The sequence below is a fragment of the Habropoda laboriosa genome, unplaced genomic scaffold, assembly GCF_001263275.1.
Source record: "Habropoda laboriosa isolate 0110345459 unplaced genomic scaffold, ASM126327v1 scaffold106, whole genome shotgun sequence".
Lineage (NCBI taxonomy): Eukaryota > Metazoa > Arthropoda > Insecta > Hymenoptera > Apidae > Habropoda > Habropoda laboriosa.
The window spans coordinates 420,341-437,542 of NW_017100224.1; the positions used below are offsets into that span (position 1 = coordinate 420,341).

Genomic DNA, 17,202 nt, shown 5'->3' on the forward strand with positions numbered 1-17,202 from the left:
TCCTGTATGTACGGAAAGGTAAAAAAAGTAGCGGTTTTTAATTTTTCCAGTTATGTTGTACCTTCCAGAAAAATCTGAAAAAATTACAAATTAATAATCTTGACGGGCTGCAAAAAGTGTAAAAACATAGAAGTTGTCATTCGATGACTTCGATAAAAAAAATCTGTGTTTTTAAACTTTTTATTTTTTTCAAATTTGGTTTTGCAGCCGAAGGATATGAAAAAATTTCTAGACATGCATCCCCCTGCCTACTTTTTGTAATTCTATCGCCATTGTACTCGATTTTAGAAGATTATTGCGCGTTTAATATTATCAACAAGCCTACTATCACTTAGTAACACGAACTTATTATCTTCCCGTACCAGGAAAAAATATTGAAAACTTAAAAAGTTTGATCAACTAAACTGTAGACTACAACTTTTGTACAATACTAGCAGATTCGTTATAGAATATTTATAATTTTTCGTTAAAGAATATAATATATATTCTCTTATATTATAGCACTCCATAAAAAAAATTGAAGATCACCTTGATATATCAGAAAATTTAAGACAAGAATCAAAATGCATCCATTCGACAAGCTTCGTCGAATACGATGCATTTATAACAGATCAAATTTTATTCCATTTTCGGTTTCAATTCCTTATTCGTTTATTGATTATTCGAAAAGGATACTTATCCGTTACTGTTTTATTCAAAATAATTATTATTTTCGGTTCATTTTGAAGGAGAACTGTGTATTCTTCTTGGAACATTACCAGTCTTATCTTGTGTGACACTTAGGTAATGTCCCGTGTAAGAATTTTTTCGCGAACATGGTCACAATTACTTCAAAGATTTGTCAGAGCGAAATTTTGCTGCACCAAATTGTTTCAACGATGTTTTTAACGCGTGTCACAATACTTACGAACAACTGCGTACGTATATTCTAAGCTTACAACTTGTAGGATCACGAAAGAAATTTGTTAGCTAACCTAACCTCAAAATCAGATTCTTTGAACTATTTGATAATCGATATAAATGGAAAACATAATCTGTTTGGCACACGATTCGAAGTAGATTCAAGCTTAAGTGGTTAGTGGTGGATAAGAGGGTCCGGCAAAGGAAGAATACGAAACGAGTACGGTCTGGGTACAACGTAGTACATAAGCCGGATGGGTTCGTCTCGTGTTCCAAGTATTACAAGAGCGATGTTCACGTGTCAGGACTGTCAATTCGGAAAGTTGCGTACGACGAGTATCTTCGTCCAGGTTCGCCCACCTTCGGCCACCGGGTCTTCCCCCTTCCTTCCTTGCCTTTTCCATGGGAACGTTGACTTCGAGGCGTGGCGCCGGAACTCGAGGAACGTCCTAGCCGACGACCTCCTCGGAAATTACGTGAGTCAACCACGTTCCATTCACGATCGTCCTTCCTACCGATCTCGTTAGATCCTCGATCGTTCGAGCATTCCGTCTCATCAATCGTTTATTAACCCTTTGCGGACGGGACCATTTGACGTGTGAGAATGTCTGCTTAGATGAGAGGTTTTGGCAGCGTGCAATGGAGAAATGATATATGTACACTTAGGCGATTACGTTATAAGAACGATCAATTTTACATTTAGTTCGATTATTTCGACAGGTGGACCGCCGCTGCAGGGCCGTATTTACCGTAAGGCGTATTAAGCGCAAGCTGGCACCTCGCTCTTTATTGGACCGCGTTTTAAAACCTTACTCCTCGCAAACAATAATATAAAAAAGCCTAGTTATAGTTGCAAAATAAAATACTTATTTTTTAATATTAACACATTCTGCACTGCGTAAATATTAAGCTAATTTTTCGTACGGCCCAAGCACTTTTTTGTTTCTTATTTTGTTTTTTTCTTTTTTTTTTGTTAAATCACATTTTTGACATTTTTTATGTCGAATTTTATATTTTTCACTTTGTCTGATACATTTTGAGAAGGTAAGTGACTGTCTATGCGCGTTTCTGTTTGTCATCCACATAAACTGTCGCTCATATGTGAGCGACGCTGTACAGAATGTATTAAATTCATAATATAAAAACAAGAGGCCGTTGAAAACGGAAACACCAAATTTATGAATTTGATTAACTGAAATAGACTTGTTCTTTTGAGGCCTTGTAATGATGTTGCGCCTAGAGCCTCCAGAAGTATAAATATACGTCCCAGATACTAAAGCATCGTACTAGGTTGTTGCAGATGAAATGACCGAGGTGTTAATCAAATTTTCAACGTGTGTAGTTTTAGTAAAAATACAATATTTATCAATCGAAGTATGATCTACTTATGCCGTAACAGGTTATTCATGCCTTTCTTAAAACAAAAATATAACAATTTACTTTTGGACAAAATAAACTTTTTTCCAACTAAAAGGTAATCAGTGAAATTTAATCTTTATCAGTGGTTAACTTTCATACACAACCTGCTATTTAACGATAAAATAATTAACGAATTTTGATTAACTGCGAGGTGTATTTACAACCTGATACAATTCGTTTATCCTTCGAAGCTAACAGTAGCGTGTAATTAGCTCTATAAGCAACGGCTTTATTCCCGGGAAATAGTTGGTCTTTTAATTACATCTGGAACATATTTAGGATTAGGATAGTTCCGGTTAAATGACACTCCATTCGCAATCTACCGATAGCATGCTTGTAAAATGTCTATCTGCAAAAAGGTGATATCCTCGTAACATGGTAAAAAAATTGCACACATCCGGTATTAGCATCTGCTAAAACATAAATAACGTAAGTCCAGAACGCCGGAAATGCTCGGGCGGCTATTTGCCAAACACCGTTTGCAAAGGGTTAACATTCGGCTAGAGTTCGATTCAAAATTCACATCGTTTCCTTTCGCTCCTCAAGTGAAATCGATTGTTCGCAAGCACGGTATATTATTGAAATTTCCTTCTTCATTAGCGGCTAGTTAATGAAAAATAAATGGCTCCGTTCACGATCATCGTTGAAGAATTACCTTTCCGTTTAAAGATTGGGAACACCTTAACGAGAAGCAAATATCTTGGACCTTTTAGGAATTGGCGAGATTGAAGCAAGCTTGCGCAGTTCTAACATCGTTTAATTACGAGAGAAGTTTCACCTGTTTGAACAATCGAAAATTTTTCAAAAAGGGATCTGACATTACGCGCAGCATTGCGGTCCAATGAGAATCTAACGAAGTGACCGGAACTTCTATGTGAAGACCATTTTTATCCTGTAACCCCGGTAAGCAGGAAACGGAGTAGAAACTGAACTAGCGAGCGTATTATTGATCGGTGGCCACTAGTGCGCCAGCGCAACATAATCCGGAGGGCAAAACAGTAGCAATCTACCCTCATTCATGTTTCGTCCAGTGCTCTAGTGTCGTTCCGTCGCCCATTCGGCACTGCTATTTTGACACTATCAAAGTGTCATCGCGCGTGGTTAACATGTCCAGTGGTACGTGTGCATATCTTTGATTTAAGGTCCTACCTTTCTCTCTTCTCTCGAAACGTAAATGAGCGTCGAAGGTACGAAAGGTTAGCGAAAGAAAAAAAGAGAAAAGAAATAAAGAGTGAGAGAGAGAGAGGGAGAGAGTGAGAGAGAAGAGAGCTAAAAGTAAAATTGAGGAAAAAATTGTGGAAACATTTAATTATTTTGTCTTATTCATCAAGATAGGGACTATATTGGATTTGCAACATTGCCCGAGCAAGTACACAGAAAATCAGTTAAAAGGGGATTCGAATTCACTTTGATGGTATTAGGAGAGAGTGGTCTTGGAAAGTCTACCTTAATAAATAGTCTATTCCTGGGAGATCTGTACAAAGATCGACGAATTCCTGATGCTGCTGGTTGGTAACGAACGTACAAACATACTAAATCGCACGTTCAACGATTATGCGAAAGATCGTTTCTTTCTAGAACGTATTGAGAAAACGACAACGATAGAGAAAAAGACAATGGATATCGAAGAACGTGGTGTCAGGCTACGTCTAACGATTGTCGACACACCCGGTATAATACATTGCAACTTTTCTTTATCAATCAAATGAAAAATTGGTAGCTCTCGTGTGTAAGGCGATAGGTTGTGTATAATACGAAATTGTGTTTTATGCTGTAATTACGCGAAAAGGAGATTACGTTTGAAAAATCGAGTAAAACGCAGTGTTACTGTTTTTCTTAGATCGGTGCAAACGAAATGTCTCTTTTCAACAATTGAAATTCACGGGTTGATACCACGTATTAAATTTTGCCCGATCGTAAATTTTTACACGCAACAGTCAAGAAGGAGGAATTAAATAATGCGATTGTTTGGACATTGTCATCTGACGTGACGAATAATCCGAATATACGCGTAATTTTTTCACATAAGTTGAAACTTGAAAAAAGGGCGGTTAAAACAGTTGAAAATATAGATTTAGCATTTGAAAAAGGTTATGTAAATGTTAGGACACTTCAACGTTGGTGTGCAACATTCAAAATTGGTGACTTTTCATTGAAAATGGTCCAAGAGAAAGGCAAGATAGGGCCTAATATGATACCGTTTTAAGAAAAATTATCGGAAACAAACCTCGGTAAAGATTATGAAATTTTATCACATCTTCCATTACTCGCCAGACCTTTTCCCAACAGATTACTATTTCTGCACACAACTGAGTAATTCTTTTAACAAATAAATTATCCCGAAATGAAGACACCGCAAAAGTGCCGTTCAAAGAATATTTTAATTCAAAGACCGATGATTCTTGTACGTTTGAAATAATGAAACTAGTTAATTGTTGGAAAAAATGTACAGAATCGTGTGTGCTACGTATCTAATGTTTCATTTCAAAAAACGACATTTCATATGCACTAATCTAATAATAATAGTTGGACGAACGTTTTGTGCTATGATGCATGTATGTCAGACAATGTATGTATATATATATATTCGTTTAATTTTCACCACAATTAATCAACTGTATTTTACGAGAGTTACCTGCACACAAGATACTACGAACTTTCGTGTAAATAAGTATATATTAGGATTTGGTGACGCTGTGAACTGTGAGGACACTTGGAAAGCATGCTCAGCCTATATTGACGAACAGTTCCGACAATACTTCACGGACGAAAGTGGATTAAATAGGAAAAATATTCAAGACAACCGTGTACATTGTTGCTTATATTTCATACCTCCTTATGGCCACGGGTATATCTGAAACACTATTTGCATTCGACACTCTATACAATCTTGTCACGTTCACTTTTTTCCTCATTTTCCTCACAGACTCAGACAAATTGATCTGGAGGTATTGAAACGATTACATCGTAAAGTGAACGTCGTCCCTGTAATTGCGAAAGCCGATACCTTGACTACTTGCGAGGTGAAAAAATTGAAAGAACGAATCCTTGCTGACATCGAGGAGCATGAGATTCAGGTAGTGTCTTTTTCTCTTCTATTTTCTCTGGACTTAACGAACTTAAGTTAAAAAAATGTGCGAAAAAAGAGAGGGATGGTAGAAGAGAGGGAGGGAGAGAGAGAAAATGAGGGGAAGAAAGAGGGAAAAACGTGAAAAGAGACCATGATGATTTGCACGTAGATATATCAGTTTCCGGACTGTGATAGTGACGAGGATGAGGAATTTAAGCAACAAGATAAAGAACTAAAGGCGTGCATCCCATTCGCCGTGGTCGGCAGTTCAACGGTGCTCGAAGTCGCGGGGAAGAAAGTTCGTGGACGACAGTATCCTTGGGGAGTTGTGGAAGGTAACTAAATGTTTCATTTCCAAACTTCTTTACCAAAAAAAAAAAAAAAAGAAAAAAGAGAAAGATCTCGTGCTCGCGTCGCGTGTTGGACCAAGTGATGATTAACATTTGACTTTCGATCGAGCACAGTGGAGAACCCGAAACACAGCGATTTTGTGAAACTAAGGACAATGCTGATATCTACGCACATGCAAGACTTGAAAGACGTCACACAGGATGTGCATTACGAGAATTTCCGGGCACAATGCATTTCCCAAATTTCACAGCAAGCGATTCGGGAACGGAGGTATTTACGCATGTAAATAAGTATTGCATTTCAGTAGGTATACTTCTTTCTCTTTAGATGTATATCCAATATGTTTCTCTTACTCCCTACCTTTCTTCTTCGTACATATGATTATCGTCTTCTCTTTCCTGTTCTACTGTAATCGTTTACGTATCTCCCGTTTCTCCTTATACTAGTTTCTTCATCCTATCTCTGTACGATTCGGTTTCTCTATTCGTTTTATTAACCCTTTCGCTACGGCACGCTTTAGACAAGAAATACTCGTTGTGTACTGGACGAAAGAGTTATTATTCAACGCTGGCATAGAAATGAATTACGTACGATTGAAAAATCAACTGTTTCATGTTAGTCAAATGTCTGATGCATTCTGGCTGTTGCCTAACTTTCAATCGGCAGCGTTGTTTTATTTGTGAAGTGCGAAGATAAATTAACAAATTGTACGTGTTGGATGAGCGCATACAAGCTATCCCAGTATTTTTCAATGAAACTTTGTCAGTATGTTTTATGGGTATAAGTAAGAGAAAAGTGTTACATAAACATAAGACGTTTGAAGCTTTGTTAAAAAGTTACTACAAAAACACGGAATACGAAGAGAATGGTAACGAACTTGCGGTTGCTATGATATAAGACATTAATGGTACTGGCAGAAGTTATATTCAACACCTTCAACGATCTCAAATCATAAACACAGCTTGCGTAAACAGACTATGTAGATGTACATATCGCTGATCTATTTCTACTTTGTATCATAACCTCAAAATTCGTTACCATTCCCTTCGTATTTCGTGTTAGTGTTACAACCGTTTGACAAAACTTCAAACGACCTATATTTATATAAGATTTTTTTCACGCTTACACCCATAGAACACATTGACAAAGTTTGATCGAAAAGAAAACTGAGACACCCTATATATACGCCCTTCGGAGCGAAAGGGTTAAACAGACATTGTCTTATGAATACAACTAATTTCAACAGCAATTTCGCCGACGTAAACGTAATTTTATTCTCTTTGATTCGTAGTAAACTGAAAAGAGATTCGGGTCCACATTTCGAAAACAGTATATCCGACACAGACAGGTTACTTTTACAAAAGGACGAAGAGGTAAGGAAATAACAGAGAATTATAAACAATCGATATTGTGTGCTTCGCAGTTGTTCTATTTAAAGTCAATGACCCAACACCATAGAAACGCGAGGATTAATATCCTGTGACACACGTACTCAAGGGCCACTGTATTTCAATTTACCAAACTGAATGCATTTTCCTTACTATAATAGTATAATTTGCTTGTTACAACAAATTTCTTATAAACATAAAGTGAACTTTTTCACAAGGTACAATTGTCTCCTGGACCGTTCGAAAAATGTTTATTCTTTTAAATAATAAGAACGAATAACAAACTTGTGGTCAATCTTGGGAAAATAGAGAAGTAACATTTTTGAATAATATTATATAACCTTGTATCATTTATCTTAACAAAATATTCCGAAATATGCAATCACTTTTATGAAAACTATTTATTTAGATTCTACGAAGTAACAAAAGAAAATGGTTGAAACGAACACAATAGTTACTTCATTCTGTACACATTTAGGATATTTGTCCTGTTGCCTATAAATAGTTTCTGCAATTACGCGTAACGATCCCTCTTATTTTCACAGATTCGAAGAATGCAGGACATTCTCGCGCAAATGCAGGAAAAGTTAAAAGCTACGGGACAAGTTGGCCCAGGAATTGGTTTAAGAGGGAGAGTTGGTAGTCTAGGAAACGACTTGGACGCCACCGACGTCGAAAAAAAACGCAACAGTATTATAGATGTTTGAAAACCAAGATAAATTAGGATTATCTTTCGGTTACTTTATGTGCAACTTTTGCACGAACGATTCAATTCAAATTGATTCCATGTGAACACGCACAAACTTAACGAACACTTTTAAAGAAACCAAAGAGTTTTATACGCCTCTGTACGTATTAGTGATTTATTGTTAAACTGATAAATCAATAGGGAATCAGTCGCGTGCGTAAACCAGTTTTCACTTTTATATACATGTATAATACTCGGAAGACTGTCGCTTCATTTAAACAGTGTATTTGATATCACTACACATATTCACGTAAGCAAAACGTTGTATTGTACATATAAAAAGTGCGAGGAAATGATAGCAGAAATAAACAAAACGTATCTTATGAAAAGAATACTCAAATAATTATTTTTTCTTCTTCGATTAATTTCAAATTCATACTTCGTATAATATTGTTGATTATATTCTAGTAGAACATTTTGTTTTCGATGTAAATTCTACGTATTATTTTATATATATGTGAAATCTTGCTTTTTAAAGAATATTTCACAAGTAAACTGTAATTTGACTAATTGCACACCGAAAAACGTAAAAATTTTAGCGATTCAGGAATTATTATGAGTTCGCCGAATAAATGATTGCTACTGTAGCCATTCTTCTATATAACCAGAAAGGCAATGCGGTTTTATTATTAACTATAATTATAGGTATGGATTTGTATTAAAGTTCCCCCAAATCACTGTAATTCCATCTCCATTTCGTCGCACCCACAACCTGGAACACAGTATAAAATGCAGTGGCTTCGTAACATTAAGCTATTTTCTTTCGGTGAAGTCTTGCAAGATTGTGTCAAGTTGCTAATGATTCGAAAGGTTTGTATATTGTTAATCGTCATTTTTTTTTTTTATTCTATCCCTTTTATTTAATTTCTTTAAACGTGATATGTAGTAATGTACAAGATATTTCTACGATTCGAAACACAATATTAACCCGTTTGCATCCAAGCACAACTCTGTGAGCGTGTTTAAAGTGTATTTGAAAACATTGAAATTTCATAGTACCTAACGAAAGATTTATATTTCGTTCAATTTAAGAAAATACAAGAAATACGAGAATTATTTTCTGTACAGGTACTCTTGTTAACGACGATGTTGGTAGGAATTTTGAGCGAACCTCAAGGATCTGCCTACCTTCCACCTACAGGATCCGGACCACGTCCAAATACTGGAGGAAGTGGCCACCCAGACGAGTGGGCCGGTGTAAGTTTTTCTCCTCACCATTTGTTTCTATTCCATCAAGTACTTGACATCGGATAAACAGAATAATAAATAATATCTTTACATAGATTAAATATTTCCTTGAAGAAGAGGATTTTCATATTCATCCGATGACTTACATGTATACTATTTAGAGATTTCATAGAAATATATGAAAATTCATTTATGCCATAGAGAATACGAAAAGTATCTTACGATAATTTATATAAATATAAATATTTAAATTCACATAAATACTTTGTCATATTTTGATAGGATCCGGCAAATTACGAGTTTTCGTATGAAATAGAAGATGCAGTAGCTGGGTTAAATTTTGGCCATCACGAATCACGAAAGGACGATGAAGCAACTGGAACTTATCATGTACTATTGCCAGACGGTAGGACGCAGATCGTCGACTACGTTGCCGACGGTGCTGGCTATCGTCCCATGGTACGGTACGAGGGAACGGCAACGTATCCAGCTGCAGAGTCGCCTGCTTCACGAGGATCTACCAGTAACGAGGGATACAGATACTAATCAAGTTACAGATACATGCTACCTTTCAAGGAAGGTAAACATGAAAATTCAACGAATGAGAAAACCGAAATTAGAAAAAGAATAACTCATTACAATCAATAAAGAAATCCAGCTTAAAAATTTAGTAAACTTTATGTGATACATTTACAATGCCAACAAGCTATATTTTCCAATAAAGCCTTTAAGATCTTTTCTCGCTTAATTTTTTTTTCTCCAACTTTTTACGACTTTTTGTATTTCTGAATGTACTGTAAAACTTCTTGCACATCTTCTCGCGAACCTAGAAATATCGGAGACCTTTGATGAATGTTCTCGGGGATAACCTCCAAAATATCAATTTCACCGTTCGATGCTAAACCGCCAGCTTCTTTTAGTATATAAGCCATCGGTATACATTCGTACAAAAGCCGGAGCTGGAAGTAAATATTCCAAAAGTGACTAAGATGCAGAATTACCGTTTATCGCATTGCATTTATAATAAAAATAAGACGAATGTTTAAAGGCCGTAACTATCATACCTTGCCACTTGGATGACTGTTGGTCGCCGGATACAAAAATATTCCTCCATACTTTATTGTCCTGTGTACGTCAGCGACCATGGAGCCCACATACCTTGCGCTATATGGTTTCCCATTTTCAGGATATTTCTTTGAACGAATATAATCTTTGATAGCTGCATTCCAAGCACCCTCGTGGCCTTCGTTAACACTAAAATCATCATTTTTAACATTTTGTCACGAACTACAAACTACAAATACGGTAACATAACGTTACTCGCACTTATACCTGTAGATATCCCCTCTAGATGGTACGCGTATGTTTTTTTCGGTCAAAATAAATACTCCGATCGATGGATCATAGGTAAAACCATTCACTCCGTGACCGATCGAGAGTACAATCATAGTTGCAGAACCATAAAGTGCATATCCAGCGGCGACCAAATTCTTACCAGGTTGAAGGGCATTTGCCGCCATAGGTTCTCGCGATTCGTTCGGTTTCTTATAAATACCAAAAATTGAACCGACTGACACTAAACAGTCGATATTAGAGGATCCGTCCAAAGGATCGAAGCACACTATGTACTTTCCGCTCTTTTCAGTCTCCACTTCAATCACATTCGAATTCTCTTCGCTCACAAGAAGACAGGTTGTAAATGAAGATTTCAGCATATTTATGAATACCTCATTGCTCAATACGTCTAACTTTTTAACGTCTTCTCCTTGAACGTTCTGACTTCCGGCTACTCCATACCTACTCCGACAAAAAAAAGAAAAATAACAAAATCATTGAGAAATTAATTTCACTGCTGAAGCAATGAAATACTAGAGTAACTGTACATCGTGAATTTTGCCCATTCGTACACTTAAGTGTTCGTTACTATATATTTGAATTAAACATTGTTTCAACACTCACATATTTGCAATACCGGCTTTTCTAACCGCTGAACTAACCGCCTTTACAGCGGTTTGTATGCTATTTAGAAGTTGACTTAGATCTCCCGTAGCGGTTGGTATTTTTCGTTGCTCGGCGAGAACAAATCTTGTCAGCGTCATACAATCAGAATCAAAGGAGTGACTTTTCGAAGCCATTTCTGCGATAACAAGCTAACAGTCTTCTATCTTGCGAAGCGAACGGATAGACTGCGATGAATATGCTCAAGCGTAATTCTATATAAAGCCAGACAGCTTCTCGATACTAGCTTATCTCTCTCTCTCTCTCGCTCTCTCTAGTGAAAGTGTAATATTTTGAAACTTGTGATTCATGTAACACGAACTAATTTCAGTCTTGTTATCACTATCGGCTATACCTTCGCTTATTTGTCAATTTATTTTTATTCTAAAGCTGAGTCTTGAAATTCCTGTGCCAAGTGGTTCACAATAACATTTGCCGTGTGAATGTTTTTCACAAATCTGGAAACATACTATAAAATCACAGATAGAGTTTGACGTATAATACAATACGTATTAGGGTAACTGGCACCTAATACGGAATACCTAGGAAATTTGTAAAGAAATCTCAAAAAACTTTATTTTTACCATGAAAAGTAAATATCTATCTGAATAAAATAGATCAATAAACAAATATATTCCATTCTTTTTTGAACCTTGTCCCCAGATTTTCTTTTAATTTTTACTGCTGCAACTTCCATCTATTATATAAAATAATAATAATAATAGCATAACACTATGTAATATATCGCAGTACAATAATATAATGTACTTATAATGGTAAAAATATAACATGGAACATGTCCGATGTTACATATACTCAACGTCTTCCATATTGGATACATGTGTATTACGACAGAAAAATAATAATTATACTAAGAAGGAAAATTTAACGGTAAATTTCTCTAGAAGACTCACAAACATACATGTTCAATGGGTAATATTTTTTTACCCTACCTGCACTATTTAACACGACTCTCAAAAACTTTTATACACTTTCAAACAACAGTCAACTTCGCATTCAACCACAGACTTGTAACTTAAGCTCAAATGCGATTATGATTGCCTTTTGTTTTTAATGACATATCTTATACTGTTGCTGATTAATTTTGTTACTTATTTCCCGAGATATTGCAGTGCTCCATATTACGTACAATTACCCTATATATATACAGGGTGTTCCGTTGTATGTTGGAAGTACAGCAGGGGTGGATTCAACACATTAGAGTAAAAAAGAAAGTTCGTGTAAACATATCCCCGATATAACCTTGTTTTCGAGTAACAAACTAAAGGAGATAATTAGGTGACCCGTTTTAGTGGGACACTCTATATATCGGAATTGAAATCGATTTAAATTATACGTATTATACATTAAAAATTATATTTTAAATGTATACAATATGTAAGGTATAGCTTATAGGATACAGTTTTCGTGAAAAAAAAAAAGTATCTTTTAAGGAAAAATTTGTTTTCCAATTCCATAATTCTATAATTAATTGACTTATTGTAAGTTATTTCAACTTATTTGCTAGATGAAAGGGTGTTACATTTTTTTTTCAACGATAAATTCATCCAAAGGTTATCAACACCGCGAATGTGCTAAAGTTAAAAATCGACTTATAGTTGATAATGCGTGTAACACGTGCATGCTACTATATTATATCACACTTTCTCACGACACGGTATTGCGATAAGAAAATTAGTACCAGTTTGATGATTACTCAATGTTTGAATGATTGTTAGAATATACGCAAAATTCATTTATGCGACGTACACTTTTACCAAACGTACAACGTTGGTATCTAATCTCTTCGAATTTCGTTCAAATTAAATGTTAATCAGATTTTTCGAACAAAAACGCCTATCGAAATTTTGGTAAATTCTCTGTCTGTGCAAACGTGAGACATGCAATGGCAGAAATGAAATCTTATACAATAAAGATGGCTCGGCCACTGTACATGTTCCTTGACGCATACGATATCCAGTATCTGCTTAAGTCACAACAACATGATAAATCATTATTAGACTGTACTAGAAGTGTCAATGATATACAGTGACTTTCACTAATATTTAGACATTATCTAGAGCATTATAACTTTTCTTAAAATTCGACCAAACGACTCGAGTTCTTTTTTAGAAGTTAGAAGGAGATTGGTATACCGGATGACGTGTAGAAAAAATTTTGAAAAATTTGCAATTTCCAGGAATCGCGAAGAAAATTGTAAAGGTCACAGTTTACAACTTTTTCTTAAGAATCTTCAGATTTATTACAGTTATTTCCAGCGATTTTCACAAATTGCAATTTTTTCCAAATTTTTTGTACCACGTCATCTAGTATACTAATTCTTCTAACTTCTCAAAAAAAAAAAAAAAAAAAACTCAAGTCGTTAAGTCCAATTTTTAAAAAGATTTAAAATAAAAATTCTAAAGAGTGTCCGAATATTAGTGAGAGTCACTGTATCTGTTAGATATACATAACATATTCAATATGTGTAACAAACATTATTATTAAGTGAGTTAAGATATTGAGTGAGTTTTTTACCAATCATACAATTTATATTATATTTTCTATCACCTTCGTTTTTGAATCTTTAAATAATTGTTCAACAGATATAAACTGTTTTGTATATGTGGAAAGTGCTTCTTAATCTTTATTATTCTATAATATAATATTACATAAAATAAAAACATTTGTCAATAATTATGAGTTTGTTATAGTTTTGTTCAAAAATCATGTATGAATGAGAGAAGTAGAAGAAGCTATTTACTTTCATAACTTTTACCCGATCTTTAGTCAATGAGGCGAGATATATTTCCAAAGTAAAAAAAAAAAAAACAACACCCCGTTAATTGATATCCAATTTCACATGCACAGAATCAATTTTTTTTAAACTACCAAAGGGACCATAGCGATGACCAGTAAAACGTATTTGTACATAAGCTAATTTATAATACAACATGACACAGCGAATGTAAACATAACTGATGTCAATTAATTCACAAATATTTTTAGGAGCAGTAGTTCTCAAACTTAAACGTTATCAACTGTTACTGTTGCGATATGAACCGAAAAAGCACAGAAACAATGAAAGAAGAAAGAAAAATTATTATAAGTTTACATAATCAGTGTAAAACACTTGATGACGTCCACATGAAATAAATGAACATATTAAACGACTAATGATTCAATAGCGTAATGATACTAACATGTCAATAGGGTACTAAAAACAAGATATTTACCGTTGAAAGCAAATTTGATGTCTGACTCTGACATACCATCTGTTAATACATAGGTAGATAGTAAAATAAAGTTTCTGGTTTACTTTTTAATTATTGGAAGTCTTAAATAAAATTATTGTATGCTTTAAATTAAGAAAATGAGACGCATGCGCAAATCGAAAATCCTATATTTCAAAAGTAAACTAATATCATGTTGTGTTTGGCTGCGCAAACTAATTTTTGAAACGACCTAGAGCCTTTAAACCTATATGAAAACGTTGCTAGAGATTTATACTTCATTAATTAATACTAAAAGTTCACAAATTTATCGTAAGTAATGAGTTATTAATGATTTTTCACCGGCCGACTTGACTTTGGCCCTAGAAGGTGGGGCTTACCGGCCTGCGGGCCAATAGAAAACATTTCTCTCTATCCTTCTCGCACGGTAATGCGTTCCTTGTCTAATACCTCTGTTCACATTCTGTGTTCCTAGTAACGAGCCGTTAGTTCGCGCAGCCAATCACGAGATGGTGTTAGTTTACTTTTGAATGTAGCGGTAGTTTTAAGTGGAAGGATGAGTGACCAGAAAGGACGCCAGCACCGGAAGCTCAGTACATTTTATAATTATATTTTCGGTATTATTGCAGTGTACATCCAACAGAACCAAACACAAGAAGTTCGCCTCCGCTTTTCGTAGCATATGTTTACTCTATCTTAAACTATATTTTAACCTAGATCGTAATCTCTCTTAACCTATCTTAACCTACTACTGCCAACTTACAACTAGTGACTATATTTAGGAACTTTATTACTACGCTGGTGGAGTGCCGCTACATGAAATGTGGGGGACCCTTTCCAGTCGATAATTGTAATTAATCTTAAAATGAAATAAATATGTCCGATCTACTCAAAGGTCTTTATAATTCTGTTTCTACATTATACAATAAACCAATTATAACAATTTACACAGAGACGATCAAAAGCTTAAATACAAAAGAACTAACAAACTACTAAATTAAAACCTTTAAAAAACACGCGCAACTGAGACGCACGTGAAAACCGAAAACCCTACAGAAAAATTCTCTATCTTTGTCTAACTTGTTCTATAGTGCTATCCTTACCTATCCGTATTCCTTTCCTTGTCTTACTCATTTCTGTATTACTAATGTAAGTATTTCGACGAGCTATCCTTCGTCGTAAGCGCGACTAAATCTATTGGATTATTTACGTGGGTAGAATTGTTCACGATTTTTTGATAGCAATAGAACACGTGCATGTGATGAATTATCAATTGTTATAAACAATTACGTTACTTTCTTATTTGTAATTTCATAGTTATTTGTAATTAATTCCAAAACAACTGCTAATATTGCAATCTTATTTTACGCTAAATTGGTAACGTTGGGAACGACACGAAAATGTAAGTCTTCTCGGCCCCCCTGCCGCGATCACAAGTCCAATAAAATACTAAGTCTATTCTGTACATCGTCTGTGCCAGAACTTCCCATGAAACAAAGTCAGTGCAGAACAGTAGAGTAGTGGGGATGACATGTCCACCTATTTTCCGCTCATTTACTTGGGAAAAAGTTTGATTCTATATTTTCGAATAATTTTTTCATGCAGAATATTCCCCTTCACAGATACACCACCAGTTACGGAACACTCTGTATATTCGAACTTTGTTATAAATAATGTTCATAACACAAAGTCTTTAAAAACAAAATGCATATTATAATTATTATACAGAATAGTTCATACAATTAGGTCGTCATATACCATTTCTAGTTGCAATTAAAAACAAAAGTTATAGGAAAAATTAAATGGTGAAACCTAACCTTCTTATGATAAAATCTTTTCCGCAAGTCCAATGGTGCACATGCAATATATAGGGTGTCCTGTAAAGAGTGTAATACCCGGAAATGGGGGGTTGCTGGGGTGACTCTGAACAACTTTTTCCTTGATCAAAATGTTGTTTGAAGCTTCGTTTTTGAATTATTAACGAAAAACACTGGCCAATCAGAGCGCGCGTAGAGCCCCCGCTCAGGGACGCCGACAGAGATTCACCCGCGCGCTATCATGAACAAGCGTACGCGTGAATCTTTGTTCGTTGTCCCTGAGTGCGTGTTCTACGCGCGCTCTGATTGGCCAGTGTTTTTCGTTTTAACAAAAATATGTATTTAAAATATCTCATACACTATTTATTTTTCGATTATTTTACTTTAATACTTTTTCAAATAGAATGATTAAAGCAATCGATTTATATAAAAGAATATATCTGCTCGAATTTCAACAAAATTATACAACGGCAGATTACATTTGCAGAACAAATTTTACCATCAAAAGATAGTCTTATTTAAACCATTTAATATTTTCCCCCAACACTTTTTCTAATTGCAACCAGAAAACAAATATGGCTCAATCCAATTAGGTGAATCACCATATTATACACATTATAATACTACTGTATTATGTATTTACACTACAATTTAGTTGAAACTATGTATACAAATTTTGTATTTGTTGCACAATTTTAAAGACTTAATATTAAAAATTTAATGAAGATCACGATACTTGAGGAAAACATACAATTTCAAAGTTCCCCTTCTATATATTCTCTATTTATAGACTGTATTTAAAAAATATGTAAGTTTTCACATACACTAACTAATCGTTTGAAAAATATTTAACATTTATAATTTTTAATTGAATTATCGTATTATATTGAAGAACAGAGTTGTGAGAATCTTACAAAGTAATAGTATTAAGAACAATTACAACACCAAATTTCATTTGCATTCAAATAGGTAAGGAATATAAATAATATACAATGTATAAAATAAAAGATAGTATAGTAAAGCATACAAATAAGTTGACGTAATTACGTGTGAGTTACTAACTATTTAAAAAGTATTAAAAGTTTAATTA

General features: G+C 34.7%; 4 protein-coding genes across 4 annotated transcripts in view; 3 read left to right on the forward strand and 1 right to left on the reverse strand.

Annotated features, from left to right (window-relative positions):
* Window positions 1-3,398: 3,398 nt before the first annotated feature.
* LOC108571110 (septin-2) lies at window positions 3,399-7,839 on the forward strand. Its single transcript, XM_017933085.1, has 9 exons — window positions 3,399-3,435; window positions 3,651-3,827; window positions 3,898-3,990; window positions 5,002-5,167; window positions 5,246-5,396; window positions 5,559-5,724; window positions 5,854-6,010; window positions 7,032-7,113; window positions 7,674-7,839. The coding sequence occupies exons 1-9, from the start codon at window positions 3,426-3,428 to the stop codon at window positions 7,833-7,835; spliced, it is 1,164 nt and encodes a 387-aa protein (XP_017788574.1). The 5' UTR covers window positions 3,399-3,425; the 3' UTR covers window positions 7,836-7,839.
* An 835-nt stretch (window positions 7,840-8,674) lies between these two features.
* Window positions 8,675-9,622, forward strand: LOC108571143 (pro-resilin-like). Its single transcript, XM_017933122.1, has 3 exons — window positions 8,675-8,686; window positions 8,945-9,073; window positions 9,347-9,622. Exons 1-3 carry the CDS (start codon window positions 8,675-8,677, stop codon window positions 9,608-9,610), a joined length of 405 nt encoding a protein of 134 aa, XP_017788611.1. The 3' UTR covers window positions 9,611-9,622.
* A 209-nt stretch (window positions 9,623-9,831) lies between these two features.
* LOC108571070 (fructose-1,6-bisphosphatase 1) lies at window positions 9,832-11,199 on the reverse strand. The gene is made up of 4 exons (XM_017933039.1): window positions 11,024-11,199; window positions 10,397-10,861; window positions 10,129-10,318; window positions 9,832-10,023 (listed from the first exon to the last, which is right to left on the reverse strand). The coding sequence occupies exons 1-4, from the start codon at window positions 11,197-11,199 to the stop codon at window positions 9,832-9,834; spliced, it is 1,023 nt and encodes a 340-aa protein (XP_017788528.1).
* Window positions 11,200-17,043: 5,844 nt separating this feature from the next.
* The window catches only part of LOC108571146 (ubiquitin-conjugating enzyme E2 T-like), a gene marked incomplete at its 3' end in the record, with an annotated part of 814 nt that continues 655 nt past the window's right edge, over window positions 17,044-17,202 (forward strand). Inside the window, exon 1 of the mRNA XM_017933125.1 lies at window positions 17,044-17,081. The remainder of the gene's footprint in view (window positions 17,082-17,202) is intronic.

What these genes read in the sequence shown, in the direction of transcription:
- LOC108571110 (XM_017933085.1), top strand. An exon ending in TCGAGGAGCATGAGATTCAG is followed by an intron (nt 5,397 to 5,558) that starts GTAGTGTCTTTT and finishes ATTTGCACGTAG; the next exon opens with ATATATCAGTTTCCGGACTG. An exon ending in TCCTTGGGGAGTTGTGGAAG is followed by an intron (nt 5,725 to 5,853) that starts GTAACTAAATGT and finishes GATCGAGCACAG; the next exon opens with TGGAGAACCCGAAACACAGC.
- LOC108571143 (XM_017933122.1), top strand. An exon ending in ACCCAGACGAGTGGGCCGGT is followed by an intron (nt 9,074 to 9,346) that starts GTAAGTTTTTCT and finishes ATATTTTGATAG; the next exon opens with GATCCGGCAAATTACGAGTT.
- LOC108571070 (XM_017933039.1), bottom strand. Translation starts at nt 11,199, where the DNA reads ATGGCTTCGAAAAGTCACTCCTTTGATTCTGATTGTATGACGCTGACA. An exon ending in TCTAGAGGGGATATCTACAG is followed by an intron (nt 10,319 to 10,396) that starts GTATAAGTGCGA and finishes TGATGATTTTAG; the next exon opens with TGTTAACGAAGGCCACGAGG. An exon ending in ACAGTCATCCAAGTGGCAAG is followed by an intron (nt 10,024 to 10,128) that starts GTATGATAGTTA and finishes ATTTACTTCCAG; the next exon opens with CTCCGGCTTTTGTACGAATG.